Genomic DNA, 18,990 nt, shown 5'->3' with positions numbered 1-18,990 from the left:
ATACATTGGTGATTACATTTCTACCAGGAGAACTAGTTTCTGGATTAGGGGCCCCCTTTTCATTCTCCAAGTTTGTTGAAAAATCATCGAAGCAGGCATGTACCAAGGCTTGCGTCCCAGGTACATAACCTGGATCCGCATGAACATGTACATCTTCCATGCAGTAATTGTGGGCTTTCACCGGGGTTGATGGGCCTCTTGAGAAGCGCATATGCTTATCCAAAAGTGCCTCAATAGCCGGGGCAATGATGGACACATCAGAGAATCTTGGTTTGGTTGGTTTTATTCCCATTGTGGCTAGCAAGATCTTTTTGGGTGGAAGCACCAGGCCCTCACACAACCCCTCATTCTCATCATCATGGTTCATTTCTGTTAACTTATAGGTATCTGATTGGAGGGGGGCATTAGGTGAGGGAATTGGAGGCGAAGTGACCCCCTCCTTCATTGAGAGCATTGTTTTTTCCCCGACATCCTGGGGTACATGCTCACCCACAATTCCCAACAATTCTTCACATACAGACGTTCCTACCTCATTTGAGCAATGTAATTCCTCATAATCTACAATGGGGATATCAGACATATTCGAGTGGTTGCCCAATGATTGATTTAGGTCATTGCTCTTCTCACCACGAATCTTCCTCCCACTACGCAGCCCATTCACCATTGTAGATGAATCTAAATGATGGTACACAGAACTCGCCTGCCCGCCACCCCCGAACAGTACTTTGAGTACTTTACAGGGTGCGCGCGCGAGTGCGCGGGCACGAGTCTTTAAATAGGAAGTGAAGCGGGCGTGAGTCACACACGGGGGCGGGACCCAGGGAGGAGACCTGAACGAGAGAAGGAGAGAAAAAGAAAAGCAAAAGGCGACTTTCAGTAGTGCAACAATTCCCAAAAACTCTTCGTTACGCAGCACCTCTGGCGCACGTAGCTCGCGTAACGCTAGACGCTACACACGTAGCGCTAGACGCTACACACTATCACAATAGGCAGTCCAGCTCATTAGAGCATAACAGTCACCTTGGTTGAGTAGGGCTAAGGCAGGAAGCCAGGCAACCGTGGGGTTGCAGATAAAGACGTCCTCCAGGCGTTGGATCTGCAGCCACACTCCTTCCAGCAGCACCAAAGGAAATTTCACACTTGAATGGAAGCGGGAGCAGGGGCAGCACGGCAGCACGGCAAGACAGTAAACAGTACTTTGAGTACTTTACACGGTGCGCGCCAGGCTTCTATGCTGCAGCAGCAGCTACCTTGATGATCTCCTTGTTCTACTAGCTTTGGTTAAGATGGCTTTCTAGATGGTGGGCAGATTTTAGGAGGCCATCCTAGGTATAGCGTTCAGGGGAATCCAGAGAGGTAGCCAAAACCAAATCAAGGTGTAGCAATCGAGTGCAGTCAATGTTATTCTCAGGAGAGTGTGAGTGGGGTCAGGAGTCCATAATGAGCAGTGAAGCAGACCATAATTAAATTTAGAAAGGAATGTACAAAAATACAGTATTCATTATAGGCCAAAAATACACTAGAACAATGAAACCAGCAGGTCATATCACACAGCACTGAACAATAAACATATATACAACCACCATAGGATCTTAAATGCAGTGAAATGGTAAGTAAGAGATGCAATGCAGTAAGATGGAACCAAGTCACAAGAAATGTTCTCTAGCCTCAGAAGTCTAGTCCCTGTGTCCAAAATTCACAATGCTTCTCCCCAGAATACATCTGATGCAGGTAAAGTACTTGTGTTGGTGCTAATTCAAGAGAAGAGATGCAACAAAGTTACTAGTAAGTAACTCTGTGTTCTTATCTTTCAGGTAAAGCTGCTCGGCAATGGTGGCCAAAAAGCAGTGGAATGGAAGGATACAATGGGACTTGGTCTCATTGTTATCCTATGGAGGTCCGCAAGAGACCAATGCTTTTGCGTTTACTTTACCCCCATGACTCTGATTTTTCCTAGAGGACTGGATGGGTCGACTGAATTTCACTGGAGGGGTTTTCCTGTTGTTGGTTCCGGTGAGAGGTGCCCTGGAGCTGCGAGTGCAAAGATTCTTCCGGTCGGGTCCAGTGACAATGGAGAAATGCAGAAAGCAGTAATGCAGGCCACTTCAGGACAGGCTGGTGAGTTCCAGTGCACATATGTCCAGCATCCTTCCAGTCGCAGTTGAAGACATTCCAGAGCAGGATCACTTGAAGTTGGAAGGCTGAAATATGGCAGGAAGTCAACTTGCACCACAAGCCTGCGACCACCAAAGTTCTCACTGCTAATGTGGAACGGCAATGGTTCTAGCAAGGTGGTCTGCTGGATAGCTGGTTAGTCCACAGGATGGTCCAGGGTCACGTCTGAAAGCACAGGATGGCTGGATCCTCAAACACGTCAAGACTGGTTGATCCCAGGGCCTCTACAGATCAGCTAGTCCAACAGGGCTTCACAGTTCCAGACGCTGGAAGGGATTCTGGGCCTCTTGAGGAGTCTTCTTTGGATCTTCAGTCAGCTGTTCTTCCACACAGGAGTTTTGGCTCAAACGTTGATCTGAATAAGTGGGGCTGCAGAAGTCCCCTTCTTATCCAAAATCTAGCCTGGAAGCAAGTCCAAGCACAATGGTAAGTATATGCACGATTCAAACACCCAGTAGTTGTCCAATCCGAGACAACTGCTGGTTTCACTTGCCTCACACCTAGACTCTCCGGCTCCAGGAATGTGGACTCGGACCAGACAGTCCCTCCCACTTTCTGAGCCAAGCGCACACAAAAGGCATCAATAGCCTTCGAAAGCAGCAACTTTTCGGGGCAAGTGCATTACCTTATATAGGATTACCTGACCTGGCAAGGAAGGAAGAAGGCCAAACCACAATATGGCCAAAGACTAAGGAAAAATCTTGTGGCGCTGCCTTTTTAGGGCACTAGGCATTTTCAGTAACCATAAATGTGCACACTAGAAATAACACACATGGGTCAAAATATAATTGCCACCCGCTTGTCTTTAGGCCCATATAAAAGTAACCAAAAATCCCAAATGTAAAAGACTAGGGTGATGCAAAAGTATACCCATTGCACTGTTTTGTGAGAATCCTCAATTTCGATATACTCCCAAAGCAGTCCAAGGACCTGGAGGAGAAAGAATAGCGCAAACACCTCTCAAACCAGAAAACTCTGAAGGACAGCTCTGCAAAATGAGCACCCTGACTGGACATGGAATCCAAGCAGCAGTGCCTAATGAATGTGTGCAATGAAGCCCACGTAGCTGCTTGGCAAATATCTAGAACATGGACACCACATTGCAGAGCCAAGGTGGCGGCCAACCCTGTGGAGTGAGTCCCGAGACCCTCGGGGGGCCTTCTTGCCAGCCAGATCATAGCATTCCGAGACGCAGTGGATTAGCCACCTTGACAGGGTCTGTTTGGTCACAGCCCTGCTAACACAGTCCCCAGTGTAACCAATGAAAACTGGTCCTAATTTCTGGTCTCTCTTGTCTGAGGCACCTAGAACTAGAGGGCCTGCACTCACATGAAGATGGATCTTTTGAGAGAGATAGAAGAACAGCCTAATTCTCAAAGCCGCCTTCTCGCTGGAGAAAACCAAGTAGGGAGATTCAGTTGACGACACCTGGAGCTCACTCACCCATCTACTGCAAACGATGGCGAGCAGGAGAAAAATCACCTGTTAAAAAGTTACAAAAAGAGGATTCAAGATGGCTGGCGGCAGCGACTAGACGTGCCGACGGCTGCTCCCGCACCTCGAGGCCTTCGTCCGGGACCCACCACCCCCCGAGGGCACCTTGCAGCGGCAGAAGAAGGGTGCGGTAGTGGCGAGACCAGGCGGCATGGGTCTTCGGGTGCTGCAGACCCTGAGTCTTCGACGGTGGTGAAGGCGTGTTCTGGCAGTTGGCGGGGCGGGTGGCAGATAACCCCGGAGGGGCGGTCCGACTGCCCGAGGCGGAGGGCCGTTACAGCGACCAGAGGACGTGGGAGGCGACGGGCTGCCCAGCTTTGGAGCTGCCCCGCCGAAGTGGGTGCTGCTGGAGCCGCCGGTGGATAGGCTGCGCGGCGGCGACCTGAGGAGTCGGAGTGGGCCGTCGGACCTGCGCCAGAGGAGGTGAGGAGCGGACAAGTCTCCGTGGGGAGCGAGGACTGGAGGTGATCCCCCCCCCACCCCCCGTCCGATCTGTGTGGTGGAGGCCCCGACCCAGAGCGGGTGTTGGGGAACCCCGGGGAGGCTGCTTGCTTACCGGGCCCTTCCCCCATCCCAACATTGGTGGAGTCTCCGAGGGGAACGGCGGATACCGCTGGAGTGCGCTGAGCCAGGGATCCCCTGGTTAAAGCTGCCGCAGGGGGGAGGGCCCTTCCCGGCATTACTTTTGGTGGTTGCCCCCCTCCGCAGAACCAGAGGTGGAGGGCTACCCCCCGCAGCGCGAGGTGGAGGAGCGGGGGGCGTGCTGGGAGAAGCTCGGGGGCGGGTGGATCCTCCCCCCTTATTCCAAACCTTTGGTCTTCCAGCACTTTTAGGAGTTACCATTTTAAAAATTAATAAGGGGGAATAAAAAAAAGAGGAATAATTTAACGAGACCCCAATGCCCTCCAGACCCAGGGGCAGGGCGCCGTGCTCCGGACAGAGTGTGGAAGACCCACTGAGCACCCTCCCCTCCTTGTGGTCAGCAGCAATGGAAGTCAGAGGCAACGGTGGAGAAGATAATGGGCACCACAAGGTGCTTACGGTGCCCGGAGAGGCCGAGGACCGGGAGCTTCTGACGAGGGGGGGGACCTTAAGGGCGAGATGCATGCCCTAGGAGAGACTCTTGCTAAAACCTTCCAGGATCAGTTCCAGTTGTTGAGATCTGATTTAAATATGGCCCTTGGGGAGCTGAAACAGGAGGTAGCTCAGCTAGGTGAAAGAACTGACATACTGGAAAGGGGCCTGCAGGAAGTGGAAAGAGATGGCACGGCTAATGGGGAAGCTATCGATCGCCTGGACCTAGCGACCCGTAATCTAGAAACCCAACTGGAGGACTTGGAAAATAGGTCTAGACGGGTCAATATCAGAGTGAAACTCCTTCCAGAGTCGGTAACGGATAGGGATTTGAAGGGAGAAGTTCAGAGAATTTTTATGGACTTGCTGGGAGGAGAAGACCCCGAGAGTGGGGGGTGGGTGGTCACAGCACTCAATGTGGAAGCGTCGCCCTGAGGGCCCAGCAAATAGAGAGCTGGCGGGTGTGGAGGAGCGGGGTAGGAATTTGGGCCCCGTATTAGATAGTACGAGGGGAATTTTGATGGTGCGCCTTACTGACACCCCGGAACGCTGCCTGGTAATGGCGCGATGTGTCCAGTCGATACTTTCAAGTGGCAAACACATAACGTGAGGGGGCTCAACTCCCCCCCTCAAGCGTACAAAGCTGGAGCAATTCGTTGGGTCCCACAAGCCGGACGTGCTGGCCTTGCAGGAGACCCATCTGAGGAAGCGGGATCAAGCCCGGTTGCGGCTTAAGGGTTATCCCCTGATATGTTTCGCGTCTGGTCCCACGAAGAGGGGGGGGGGTGGCCCTTGCCTTTGGCAGGGGTACTGATTTTCAGCTCCAGGAGGTTCTCAGGCGTAGCAATGGGAGGTATGTGGTGGTAAGGGGGACCATAATGGGTTCCTGCTATACCATTGGATCTATATACGCGCCGAACGTGGGCCAAGACCAGTTTTTACGGGACGTCTTGAACACCATCGAGAATTTCGCCAGGGGTCAAGTGGTACTGATGGGGTACTTTTAATCTGGCCTGGGATAGGGTTAGAGACCGTTCCAGAAGTGAAGAGGGGGGGGGCACAGTGGCCTCCCCCCAGCTGAGGGAGAGATGGTCAGGGGCTGGCCTTCGTGATGTTTGGCGGTCTTTGCGGGGGAGCGAGGAGGGCTTCACATTCCTTTCTGATGTTCATAGGTCACAATCCCGAATTGACTATATCTGGGTATCCGCCAGTCTAGTAGGAGCGGTAGAGGCGGTGGAGGTGGGCCCCCTGGGAGTGGCTGACCACAGGGTGGTAGAAATGGACTTGAGGCTGGGGAGGCGTAAGCCAGGGGTGTGGGGTTGGAAATTCCCGGGGGAGCTTTTGAGGGACCCCGTGATACGTAGCAATCTGGAAGATAAGATTCAGGGATTTTTTGGGAGGAACACGGCCACAGACACGAGTTTGGGCATTAGGTGGGACGCCTTTACGGCTACTCTGAGAGGGGACCTCATCGCCTTAAAGGCGGCGAGGAATAAACGGCTTAGGGGTTTGGAGGCCCAGCTTGAGTGGGAGGTGGAGGCAGCTAGAGCCCAACTGCAGGAAACCCCCACGAGGAAGGTCTTTAGGGCGTATAGGCTGGCAGAGGGCCAACTGGGGATTTTGAGAAATAAGAAGGCTGAAGAAGCCATGCTTAAGGTGAGGCAAACCTTTTACGCCAAGGCCAACAAAGTGGGCTCTCTCCTAGCCCGTCTCTTGAGGGGGCAAAGAGAACAGAGGGTAATTACCGCACTAAAAGACCAAGGTGGTAGACGAACGACCCGGGCTGAAGAGAGAAGGGAGAGGTTTGTGGAATTCTATGAGGCTCTGTATTCCTCTCAGGGTCCAGCCCCTCATTCACAGGGAGGGTTTCTGGAGAATCTACCCCTTCTGCAGGTTTCTAGGGAAGTGGCAGAGGAGTTGGGCCGTCCTATTACGGAGGACGAGGTAAGAGCAATCATTGTTGCTCTTCCCCGGAATAAGGCTCCTGGGCCCGATGGCTACCCCGCCTCCTTTTTTTAAAACATTCTCCCATCTTTTGGTCCCACATCTGACACAGCTATTTAATTTGTTTTGCGTCGAAGGCGGAATTACCCAGATGATGGAGGAGGCTAAGATCACCCTTATTCACAAGGCTGGGAAGGATCCGGAGGACTGTACCTCTTATCGCCCTATTGCCCTTATTAATATGGAGGCAAAAATCTTTACAAAGATTCTGGCTAGGCGGCTAGAAAAGCATCTTCCCTCTCTGATCCACCAAGATCAGTCGGGTTTTGTAGTGGGACGGCAAACAGCTGACAATATTAGGAGGGTGGCCCATCTAATTGAGAAGTCCCGTAAAACGGACACCCCGGCGATCCTCTTGGCGCTTGACGCCGAGAAGGCGTTCGACCGGGTGGAGTGGTCATTTCTATTTCAGGTAATGGAGAAGATGGGGCTCGGGGAGGGTTTTATTAACCTGGTAGCCGCTAATTATAAAAATCCCACATCACGCATACTGATCAATGGGGAGGTGTCCAGACCTTTTAGGCTCCAGAGGGGGGCGAAAAAGGGGTGTCCCCTCTCCCCTTTACTCTATGCCATTTATTTAGAACCCCCTCCTGTTGGCAATTCGCCAGTCGGCGGAAATCAATGGGATCCATTCGGGGCGGGGGGCATCACAAAGTTGCGGCCTTCGCCGATGACATGCTGCTTACACTAACCAACCCGAGGGAATCCCTCCCAGCATGCATAGCATTATTAACCTCCTTTGGCGAAGTATCAGGCCTGCGGATTAACTTCCAGAAATCGGAACTGATTAATCTTTCCCTGGAGGGGGAGGAGGCGAGGGAGGTCAGGGAAATATCCCCATTCAAGTGGAGCCCCTCTGGGTTGTGGTACCTGGGATTAAGGATCACCCCCTCTTTAGCTGGTTGGTATGGAGCAAACTATGAGCCGATTCTTTTAGCAATTCAGAAAGATTTACGGAGGTGGGGTGCCCTTCCTATTTCATGGCTGGGTAGGGGGTCGGTCCTCAGGTTGGTGATACTACCCCGGGTGCACTACCTTTTCCAGGCCATCCCGTTGAGGGTTCCGGAGAGCTTCTTTAAGAGGCTGGATAGGTTGATCAGGGGCTTTGTCTGGGGGGGAGGAGATTGCGAGTATCCAGGCAGCTGCTCACAGCTTCTAGAGAAAGAGGGGGTCCTGGCCTTAGCCGATTTTCGCCGCTATCACGACGCGGCACAGCTCAGGATAATCAAAGAATGGTTTTTGAAAGATTACCTGAAGCATTGGGTGAGGATGGACAGGGCCGTGGCTCGGCATCATTTGGGGGAGGTTCCCTGGCTCCCGCGACGGCTGCGACCCTCACATATCTATTTGAGCGACATCACGAGAAGTGTAGCTGATAGCTGGGATCGGTCTGCAGTGAGATGGGGGACTACGACTTTTCCTTCGCCGTTTACCGCTATCTTCCAGAACGGGGACTTCACTCCAGGGATGGAGTGGGGAGCGTTTTTGGATTGGGAGGAGGGGGGGGATGTAGGACCTTGAGGGACATGATCGTTGGGGAGAGAGTGAAAACATTTGAGGAATGTAAAAAAAGAATTCAGGTTTGCAGAAAGGGAGCGGCTTCGGTATTTTCAAATCGGGCATTGGGTGATTTCTCCGGCCATAAGGCGAGCGGCGACTAGAGATCTAATCCACTTTGAAAGGTTCTTAACAACCCATGAGGGCACAAAGGGGCTTATCTCAGACCTATACAAACAACTAGAGAGCGGTAGTCCGTGCACTAGTTGAGCCTACATGGCAGATTGGGAGAGGCATTCAGGGGTTCGAATGGAGCAGGCTGATTGGGAGAGACTGTGGGCACGGATCCCCAAACTTGCGAAGGCTATCCAGGTTTGGGAGGTTTGGTACAAATGCATGGTGGGGTGGCATTATACTCCCGCCCGACTTCAAGCAATGAACCCTGCCGTCTCGGGGGAGTGCTGGAGGGAGTGTGGGGAGGGAGGCACAGCCTCACATATCTGGTGGGATTGCCCCGTCATTCAACCCTTCTGGAGCATACTTAAGCGAGCTACCGCTCAGGCTTTGGGAGGGGGCGCCCTTCGGAACCCACAAGATATCTTGCTGGGGAGGAGTGGGCTGGGGGACGGAGTGGGGGTGGAAGCGGCAGGATGTGGCCGCTGCAAAGCGTCAGTGATATTCACCTTGGCGGCCTTGACCCTCATCGCGCAAAGGTGGAAGGGGCCCTCGATCCCGACTGAGCAGGACTGGCTGAGGAAAATGTGGGATATTGTGTCGTTGGAGTGGGCCTCTTATGCTGCAGATAACAAATTGGAGTCTTTCTACGCAGACTGGGGGGGAGACCCTGGAATACTTAAAAGGAGACTTCAGAGAACAATGGTGCCCGCAGAGACTTAAACTACTGGACATATATGGTTAGGAGTATGGTTGGGGGAGGCGGGCGCAGGAGGCAGCCCTTGGGTGCTGTACCGTGGGGGGTGGGAGGAGTAGGGTATTAGTTTTATGCTGATGTTGCCGTTAGTGTTGACTCGTACTTGCTGTTTTCTTTTTTTTTATATTTATTTATTTATTTATTTATTTATTTATTTATTTATTTGGATTCTGTGTTCACGCAATAATGAATAAAAAGAGATTTAAAAAAAAAAGTTACTAAAAGTAAGGGCCTCATTACACGGATGGCGGTAAGGATTTACCGGTACCGGTAAAATACCGGTACCGGTAAATCCTTACCGCCTTACTACGAGGTCCCTTTGCGGGTTGGGGGATTTAACGCCTGCTTTTTTCAGGCGTTAAAATCCAACCCGCAAAGGGACCTCGGAGCTAATTATGGCACCGCAAAATTGCGGTGCCGTAATTAGCGCCTTCCCCATTCCCATAGAGCCCTATGGGGCAGAAATGGGAATGGGGAAGGGCAATGGTGGAAGGGGGATTTACCGCCCCTCCAACCTTGGAATGGGGCGGTAAATCCCCTTTCCAGCAAGGCGGTGCCGATATTTTACCGGCATGAGCCATGGCGCTAATAGCGCCATGGCTCACCGCCTACCGTGTAATGAGGCCCTAAGACAAAAAGGGGAACATAGTTTTCCAGTACTGATAGTCTGAAGGGCTGATCAGTTTCCCCATAACAAAATGAAACAAAGGCCAGGGTAGTGAAAAGTCAGGACCGGTTCAAAAACAAAAGCAACATTTTTGGGGGTCCATAGAACTATGTAGGGAAAGCTGTCAAAAGAGAAATCTTTCCTAAGCGCTTCCAAACCAACTCTTTTACGTCCCCATGCACCAAAAGACTGAAAACAGCTGTATAAGAGCTAATAACTTAACAATAATATGCATGTGAACAATGGAATGCAAAACCTCTTTTATGGGTAAGGAACCTTTTCAGTATCATTGCTTGGTTGCCGTTTGTGAAGCATTAATGTGTGTGCCCTATTGGCGGTTAGAAAAGCCCCAAAAGCAGTTTTAAAAGTTAGTTGACAAATGCCTACCCTTTTTCTTGTAACGTTCTTTCAGGTTTGTTTATTTAAAGTATGGATTAGAGCAGAAGTAGGTTTTTGTTTTAACTCGGATTGTATGATCTAAATTTCTGCAGGTGAAGAGGGCTGTGGTTCAGGTGATCAGTGCTATGGCCCACCATGGGTACCTGGAACAGACCGGTGGCGAGATGATGGTGGAGTACATAGTTCGCCTCTGCGCTCTTTCTCCAGAAGCCTTGGTATGTCCTAGAAAACCCAGGAATATGCCTCCTTTACTTATGTGAAATGTTTTCCTTTACGACAGATGCATGAAATACAGAGAAACGTTAATTTGGCATTGGCGCCTGTAAAATAAAGTAAATTGTACTGAGGCAATACAGCCCAGAGTGGGGAGGGCTGTAACAGATGTTATTAGCCTACACCTGAACTATAGGTCTGAGATGAATGCTCCCCAAGGTTCTGTTCTTGGCCCGTTCTTCTACATGCTTTACATTGCCTCTCTGAGCATGCTCGGCTCCGCTTTTAACTTTCACTACCACCTCTTTGCCAGTAGCACAAAGATCCTTCTTCTTGTTCTTCACCCCAGTCATCTCAACAGATCATCAATTACCTCATAGCCATCGGTCACTGGATTGCATTATTCGATGATGCCAATCAAAACCTTCTACAAACCAAAAATAATACCAATTTTGACATATGGTGCAGAAAGTATGCTAAACGCTCCTTGTGAGCTCTGGACTCATCTGGAAGGTATAGTGTGGAGGAAAATATTGTCTTTACCCCCATCAGCCCGAATACGCTGCAAACTAGCGTTACAATCAAAACAGTCCTTAAGAACCTGGAAAAAGTTATCTCTGTATAGAAAGATGCTAATAGAAGACGATATCCCAGCTATAAAAATACTACGTGGAAAAAAAACAGATCCAAAGTAAAAGTGCTGATGTGGAAAGAAGCATGTAGAAGTATCTTAATTAAAAAAGACATAACACTGGACATGCTGATTAATCGCCCGCAAAAGGCAAAACTAAGGATACAACGAGCCGATTGGATTCACACTTTGCAGAGAAAAACCCAATATCAGCTTGCCCTTAACTGTGAACTTGAGGTTAGAGCAATCAACCAACTACTGCAATATCTAATAACATTTCCAGATCGGGTTGTGAGAGATACCTTCTTGAGATTGCGCCTCAACCTGTTACCAACGAGAGAAGTTCTGATTCTGTCTCCAAAAAGAAACATTGCATCATATCATGATGGAATGCACAGAACTGCAAGATAAACGCAATATATTTGGAGACTTACAACGGCAAAGAAGCGAACTACTGACTCCTAGATCACGTTGGGCCCTGATATTAAGTGGTGATGACAAAAAATGTACTATATGTGGTTCCAGAATTGGATTATTCTTAATGAGGATAAGCGAGAAATGAATTACATCAATATAATTTATCCTAAATGTTCTTCTTTTTATTTTCATTTTTGTAATGATGTGTTTTAACTTTATGCTGTAAATAACTGTTAGGCAGAAACCTGTGCAGTTCCCTCTGGGACCACTGCAAAAGATTTAAGACTACAGGTGTTGGCAGTAAACCCACTTGGTAGCAGTCTGCACCGCACAGATTCACTGTGGTAGCTGTGGCTGAGCAGCCAGACTTCCTTCAAGAAGAGTTAGGCAGTATACAGAGGATACACAATAGGTACAGAGGCACAGTAGTACAAGCAAACACTGAGCAGAGCTAGGTGTAAAAGTATAAACTTATTTATTAAAGGCACACTCATAAATTACACTAGCACATTAGAAAAGGTAAGAAAGTCAAACACAGTTACTATTAATCATATGTACATCACCAATCATTTGTTGGACAATTCTAAGTTAACCCCACTTATTTCCAATCAGAGGTGAGCGCTTAACGTTAGATGGTACTCCAACAAGTATTACCAAAAGGGAGGGAAAAGGCAGAAATAAAGAGAGCAGTAAGGTAAAACACTTTTCACATAAGGTTAGCAAAGACAGTCAATGGTGGAACAAGGAGAATTAGTTCGGGGCCCGCTTTAGAGGGAGCCAGGCGAAAAATGTGCCCAAGATCACACAATGTCACAAGTCTTTGCAGGTGAGCAAAAAGGTTTTACTTCGGTTCTGAAAAGTTTAGTTAGGGTGTCCCAGACCTACCCAGGTTCGAGAGCCGAGGGCTAAATCTACCCCGTACAATCGGTGGCAAGGGAGGCCGGGCGGAACACAGTACCTTTTAAAAGTGGAAAGATTCCTCCAGCGGTGGTAGTCGTTCCTGGTAGTGGGTGCAAGTCGCGGCGTCGTCCCGAGGAAGAGGTGATCTCGACGTAGGGGAAAGCTGCAGGTCGTTGCACTACCAGGGATGAGGCCAGCCGTGGAGTTTTCCGGTCACAAAGGATTTTTCCCCTCTTTCGCGGTTGAGGTAAAAAGTGGTATCCCGGTTGCCAGGGTGCTTGGCACAGGCAAGGCGGCCACGAGATGCTTCGGGATGGCGAAAAGAAGGCAGCAACTGGTTGTCCCCACCAGTTAAGGGAAGAAGACTCTCCGGCGGGAGATCTCCTCTGTCGTCGGGAAAAGTGGTGAGACGGTTCTGCAGGGCTTCACCGGTGGTGTCGTCTTGGCAGGTCGGCTCGGCTTCTCCCTCTTCGGCTTCTTAGGTCCTGTGGCGACTTCTGAAGAACCAGTCCCAAAAACCCTGCTTTTATGCAGCAAACCCCCATTCATACAGCCTAGCTGTCACTCAAACATGCTAAGTGGTGAGCGGGGTGGCTCACCACTTGGGCCAATCACACTAGAGTGCGACATGAGTTGGCAAGGCAACTCAGTCCAGGGTGCCTAAACCCCCTCCCACACCCCCTGTGGTACCCAGACAGAATGGCACCACTTTGGAGGGCTTCTGTGCAGAAGCCCGCCAAAAGTGGAACAAAGGCTCGACTCGGGTTCAGGGTTACTGAAGTGAACCTAGACGCCATTTTGGCGGCGAGTTCCGGCAAAAAATCCCAACCGGTGAATTTATATTAAATAAATAAACCGGCGGTATCTTTAACATTGCACCAAAAAGTGGTGCATCAAAAACAATGGGAAATCCCATTGGGAAATATTCCGGTGGAATATTTCCATGATATCCACTGCCACCAGCCAGAACTCGGCGAGGGGGGACGGGACAGTACCCCCTCGACAACAGACCCAGGGGCAATCTAATTGCCCCTACCAGTACTTCCACAGTAAGATGGTTTGTACTGGTTAAGTTCCTAAGTTAAGACTAGTAAAGTCAATGGCAACTTTACAGACCCAGGGAGACAGTAGTCAGTCCCAGGGTGTGGAGTCTATGTTTGGGGGTCTCTAGGACACCCCTGTGCTACTGCACGGAAGGTGCTGTGTAACACACATTCAAAAACCAATGATGGCCTATGGGGAAAATTACCCCCTAGCCCATAAGCACATAGCAAGTCACAGAAACACTCTCAAGTCATGTCCAAGAGTAAGGGTAAAAGTGTCTCACTCTTGGCAGGAGAAAAAAAATAAACCCCAAGAAATCCAGCAAAGCTGCTGGGGGACTCACTAGGTTAGGAAATTCAGCCTAAACAGAGAATTCTTCCTAACATAACTAATCAAAGATATATGACAACGATAAATGAGTGGAAAGGTTTGTTAAAACTATAACATTAAAAAAAGAAAAGGGAAAAATATTCTTAACTACCAAGGGTCTTACCACACCGCCTCCACCCCCCCCCCCCCCCCCACCCACCCAGTGCCAGTGATATCGGTATGTCGCCATTCAATCCCTTGTAACTTTTCTATCACATGAGATTTCTCGGCCAAGTTTGGCCCCTTTTTTCCCCACACGTAGGCGGTCGTAACGCCACCAAGGAATCCTAGTTTGCTGGGGGGGAAATAAAAGGGGAGAAAATATTGTTTTTTTTCAGAAAATGCCAATAAAATGATGTACAAAGAAGCCTGTGGTCTTTTCCCTGTAAGAGCTAATAACAATTGGTTTGCTGTGCTGAATTCGTCATTTTCCAGGCTTTCAAGAACAGGTTGAGCGGAAACCAAAAAAACATATTTTGATATGGTTACCAGCCGTTTTGTGAGAGGTAGGTGATTTTGCCCTTTTTTTCCCCAATAGAATATGCGTGGAGGGAATGGAAGAGGAGGGTAGGAAAGCTGAATGTGAAGACAGAAAGGCATACTTTTCTGAAAAGTAGACCAAATTCCAAGTTTAGGAAAGGGGAATTTGCACAACAACTATATAGGGAAAAATTCCATAGTTTGGGGAAAAATCAGGGAAATGACAGAAAATAAGTATGTGGTGGACATGGTTGGCCCGGTACGGCAATGGCTTCTGTGAATTTAGAGAAAAGCAATGCCCTGCTACATTCCCCCAACTCTTCCAGTTAGGAAATCACTCTTTTTTCGTAATGTTTCACAAAACAAGCAATACTTAGCATGTGTAAGTAAAGAAAACAAATGTGGTGAGGAAGGGCATTTGGTGAAAGAGCACAGGCAGACCTTTTGAAAGGTAGGTGACTTGTGCAGGTTACAAGTGCATAGTGCCTAAATATAGGTCGCATTTGGGAAATGAAAGAGTTGTGTGACAAAGTGCAGCAGCAAATGTTCGAAAACGTTATGAAAACCATGCAAACACAACAAATGTCCTACCGTCCCGCATTCCCTCAGGTGTCCCGACGAAAACAGTACCTCACATGTGTGGGTGCAACTAACTGGGCACAAAGGGCAAAGTCTAAACCACTGGTAACCGCAAGTCTTTCGGCAGAGTTGATTTTTGCTCATGTGGATAACCTACAGATTTGGGCCTAGGGTGTCGAAGCCACCAAGGAAAACAGGGAACCCCATGCATTCCCGAAAAGAAGACACCCGTGGGAATCCACAGAGTTGTGACTTGCGTGAATTGCCCCAGAATGTATTACAATGCCTGGCAAAGTCAAAAATTTGCCGAACAAAACTCAATCTTCAGACATTTCCCTCTGCCCACCCACTGAAATACGCTGCCAACAACACAAGTTCTACCTTCCCGCGTTCCCACAGGTTTACCGACGAAAACGGTAACTCATGTGTGGGTGCACCTACCTGGTTTTGGGGAGCCAACCTACAGATTAGGGCCTCGGTGTCGAAGCCAACAAGGAAAATGGGGAACCCCATCCTTTTCCGAAAAGACACCCGTGGGAATCCACAGAGGTCTGACTTGTGCAAATTGCCCCACAATTTATTACCCACAAGCCCCGGCAAAGTCAGAAATTTGGCGAAAAAACACTTGGCCTTGGGCAGATGATCACCCATCTGCCCCCAGTGGGCCCAATACATGTGGCCCCATGCTTTGGGGACCAGGGGGTGAGAGGGCTGCTTACATAGTAGGCAGCCTCCTCTTCCCCCCAACGTCACAAACAGATCCCTGTTGGTCTAGTGGCATTGCTGGGCGCGGATCACAGGCTCTGCGCCCAGCAATGCTTTCTAAAAGGGGTCGTTGGAAAGGGGAGAGTCTCCCCTTTCCAATGACGCCTCCCTAGATCTGAACAGCACAATAGTGCCGCAGATCGAGGGGGAGAAAGGTGGACACTCACCTTTCATTTTCACTGTGGCAGCTGAAAATGGCTGTTGCTGTGAAAATTGCTTTGTTTCATGTCGGCGTGCGTAATGCACAAAAGTGAAACTGAAAGAAATCCAACCCCCGGGCCGTGAGGAGGAATCTACCCCTCACATGGGTTAATCTTTTACAGCAACCTTAGACTCACACAGTTAACCAAAACTACTGCCACTGACGGGACAGCAAACCTTTTCAATTTCAGAAAAACTTGCCCTCTGCTCACTCGCCACGAGCCAAAACAATGACCACTATCCTGGCTAAACCCCTAAAACTTACCCTGTTCCTACTCTACGGCGAAGTACCTCCATCATGCTAGATGGCTATAGTTCTCCCTTCTCTGCCCCTCGCACCCACTTGCTGACTGTATTACCTTCTCATATGCTACGTCCTCTTTCAATCTTTCCGTCCGTCGCACTCCACTGTTCCTACACACCCTCCTCCCTACTTGCCCATCTCCACTGGGATGATTCCTCCACCACCCATCCTGACCCAAACATCACCTCTTAACCATTGAAGGGGCTTCTCCCCAAGAACAATGGATTCTGAGGATTATTCGAGAATGTCTCCTTCAAACTTCCCAAATATCATCAGACTTTCTACAAGGTTGATTGGGCTGTGGTTTTAGTACAGAAAAAGACTGAGGTCTGGAATTGTACTTGCTGCTCCCTCACAACTAGTGGTAGACATTAACACTGTCACATTTTGGTAGCCCTCCATCTGGGACATTGGATGGCATCAATAGATGTACACAACACCTAATTTCTTATCCCAATTTGGCAGTTTCAAAAATTCAAGATCGTTGACTATCACTCCTGGTAAACCTGTTTCCCTTCCAGTCCCATTTTAGCACCTAGGCTTTTTACATAACTTCTGTCTGTGGTGACGGCACACTTGTATCTCCAGAACATGCATCTTAACCAGTGGCGGCTTGTGAATTTTTCCAATTGAGTGGGGTTGTAAATATTTCCCATTGGCAGGCTCCCCCCGCCAGGGTGTTAATCAGGTGGCTAGGTCAAAGCCACCTGACAGCTGGTTCCCCCTACTCCCCGTCCCTTTTTGTTTTTTCTCCCCTCCTTCCCACCCACCTTATTTCTGCAACGGCGAGTGCTGCAGCCGCTCCTTCACAGCTCCTGCAGGCCACCATAGAAATCGAAGAGGGGGTCCGTACGTAGTCCCTCCTTTCCCATTCCATGTCGGCCATCTTGGAAAATATTTACCTTTGCTCAACGGGATTCTGTGTACGTCCCGTTGAACGAAGGAAAATTCTTTTTTTTTTTTAAGCGCCAGTGTTTAATGCTTTGACAACCCGGGGTGCTAAATGCTTTAATCTTCTGTTCCAAGTGCTGGAACGGGGGGGGATAACTGACCGGAGCCCTCGTTATCCGCACTCGCTTCACTCGGGCCTTTAACTTGGGCTGCCAGGCCATTACCCCCCAACCCCGCGTTCCAGCCCTTGGAACAGGATATTAACACCATATTAATAACAACCAAACAATGAAGAGTTGTTTGTGGGGAGGTTTATCCCATGGGAATCTTTATTATTTCTTTATTTTTTTATGTGGTAAATGGTGCATTTTCTGTATACTGTCTGAAAAATTTGGTACAAACCCACACAATTTACAATCTGATCTGTAGGGTAACATATGAAACAATTCCAACAGATGCCAATTCACCAACAGTAGAAAGTATCATTTTCCAAAGCATTTTCAATATGCAAGTACCCCAACACATGCCAGCATTTTAAAGGACTCATTTGTGTCGGCTTTGCCCAATAATGCCATTACTGCCACTGTAAGAACGATCCGATGATGGCTTTGCGCTATTAGGCCAGTGCTGCCAGCCACTGAAAGAACATACTGGGCTTGGCTTTATCCAAAAATACTAGTACTGTTACTATAAGAACACTCCTGTCTTGCCTTTGCCTGATAATGGCAGTTGTGGTTAGTGTGAGGAACTCCTGGTGGCAACAGTAAAGACAGACACAAGTGATCACAGTTCAAGGGTGTTTATTAAACTGTATAGGTAGGTTGGGTATCCATTCATTGTCTCGACAGCCAAACCATCGACAACCATACCCTTGAAAAAAAAAAAGCATCGACAAAAACACCATTGAATACATTTTTTCCAATGGTAAAGTGTTTAGTTTAACAAAAATGGGGTTTAAATGTTAAAAAAGGGGATTAAAGGGAGAAACCCCTGGCCATTAAAAAAATGTTTTTTAAAAAAAATGAATTCAATGTTTTTTTTTGTTGATGCTTTTTTGTCAAGGGGTTGGTTGTCGATGGTTTGGCTGTCGAGGCAATCACTATAAACCGTAGGTTGGAAAAACACCTAATCTGAACCTAAATCTAAAATGGGAGCAAGCTACAACCATCAAATAAGGCAGTCCTAGTGGCGTCTTGTCAAATAAAAGGGCCTATATTAAAAAACATATTGCCAATCATTACAACTAAATACTAAGAGTGTGGGATAGTGTTCATAAGAAAGAAAGAAAGAAGTGTTCACAAATGATAAGTAGGGATGTGGTGGCCGGGGGTGGTTTCCCTTCCCCACGTTTTGAGCACTGGACAAGGCGAGACTCCTTAGCATAGCACACTCTCGAGCTTTCCCAGCACAAGACGACAGTTCCGTTCTCAGGTATCCGACCTTTGGTTGTTAAGTCTCTTTTCTACAAAAATTCTCTTGCCTCCGAGGACCTGATGTGTTAAAAAAAATAACAAACAAAAAGTTCCTTTCCAATGTATGTTGGGTGATGACTTCACCCCTGGGTCCGCCTCTTCCACGCTCAGACCCTTCTCATATGTTTGCCTCCCTCCGTTGGGTTCACTACGGCATTCACACGTCGTTGGCTGATGGCTTTTCACCCCTGGATTACCCTCTTCCGGGTTGAGACCCCTCTCGAATGCTAGCCTCCCTCAGTCGGGTTCACTACAGCTTTTTCCAAACGATTTCAATTATTGCATTTACAAGTTTTAATGTCTTTTTAAACAATTCACTGTGGACCTCCTTCTGTCGTGTTCGCTCGTGTCAACACAATGTTCCCTTTTGTTTTCTCACTTCTCAGGATTCAGCGCCCTAAGTTTTCCAATGGATTGTTAGTCAGACTTTCGACTATACAGAGGATTTTCCTCGACCCCATGTATGACCACTTTGCACTT

General features: G+C 48.7%; 1 protein-coding gene across 2 annotated transcripts in view; it reads left to right on the top strand.

Moving 5' to 3' along the window:
* MROH1 (maestro heat like repeat family member 1) overlaps positions 1 to 18,990 on the top strand; it is a 2,813,132-nt gene that overhangs the window by 653,613 nt on the left and 2,140,529 nt on the right. For both annotated transcript variants that reach the window (XM_069621886.1, XM_069621885.1), the window contains exon 13: positions 10,337 to 10,459. In XM_069621886.1, coding sequence (XP_069477987.1) covers positions 10,337 to 10,459 — 123 coding nt within the window. The remainder of the gene's footprint in view (positions 1 to 10,336; positions 10,460 to 18,990) is intronic.

This window comes from Ambystoma mexicanum, chromosome 5q (assembly GCF_040938575.1).
Source record: "Ambystoma mexicanum isolate Mex_15411 chromosome 5q, UKY_AmexF1_1, whole genome shotgun sequence".
Lineage (NCBI taxonomy): Eukaryota > Metazoa > Chordata > Amphibia > Caudata > Ambystomatidae > Ambystoma > Ambystoma mexicanum.
The sequence above is the reverse complement of the archived record's forward strand: the minus strand, read 5'-3'. Positions and strand labels throughout refer to the sequence as shown.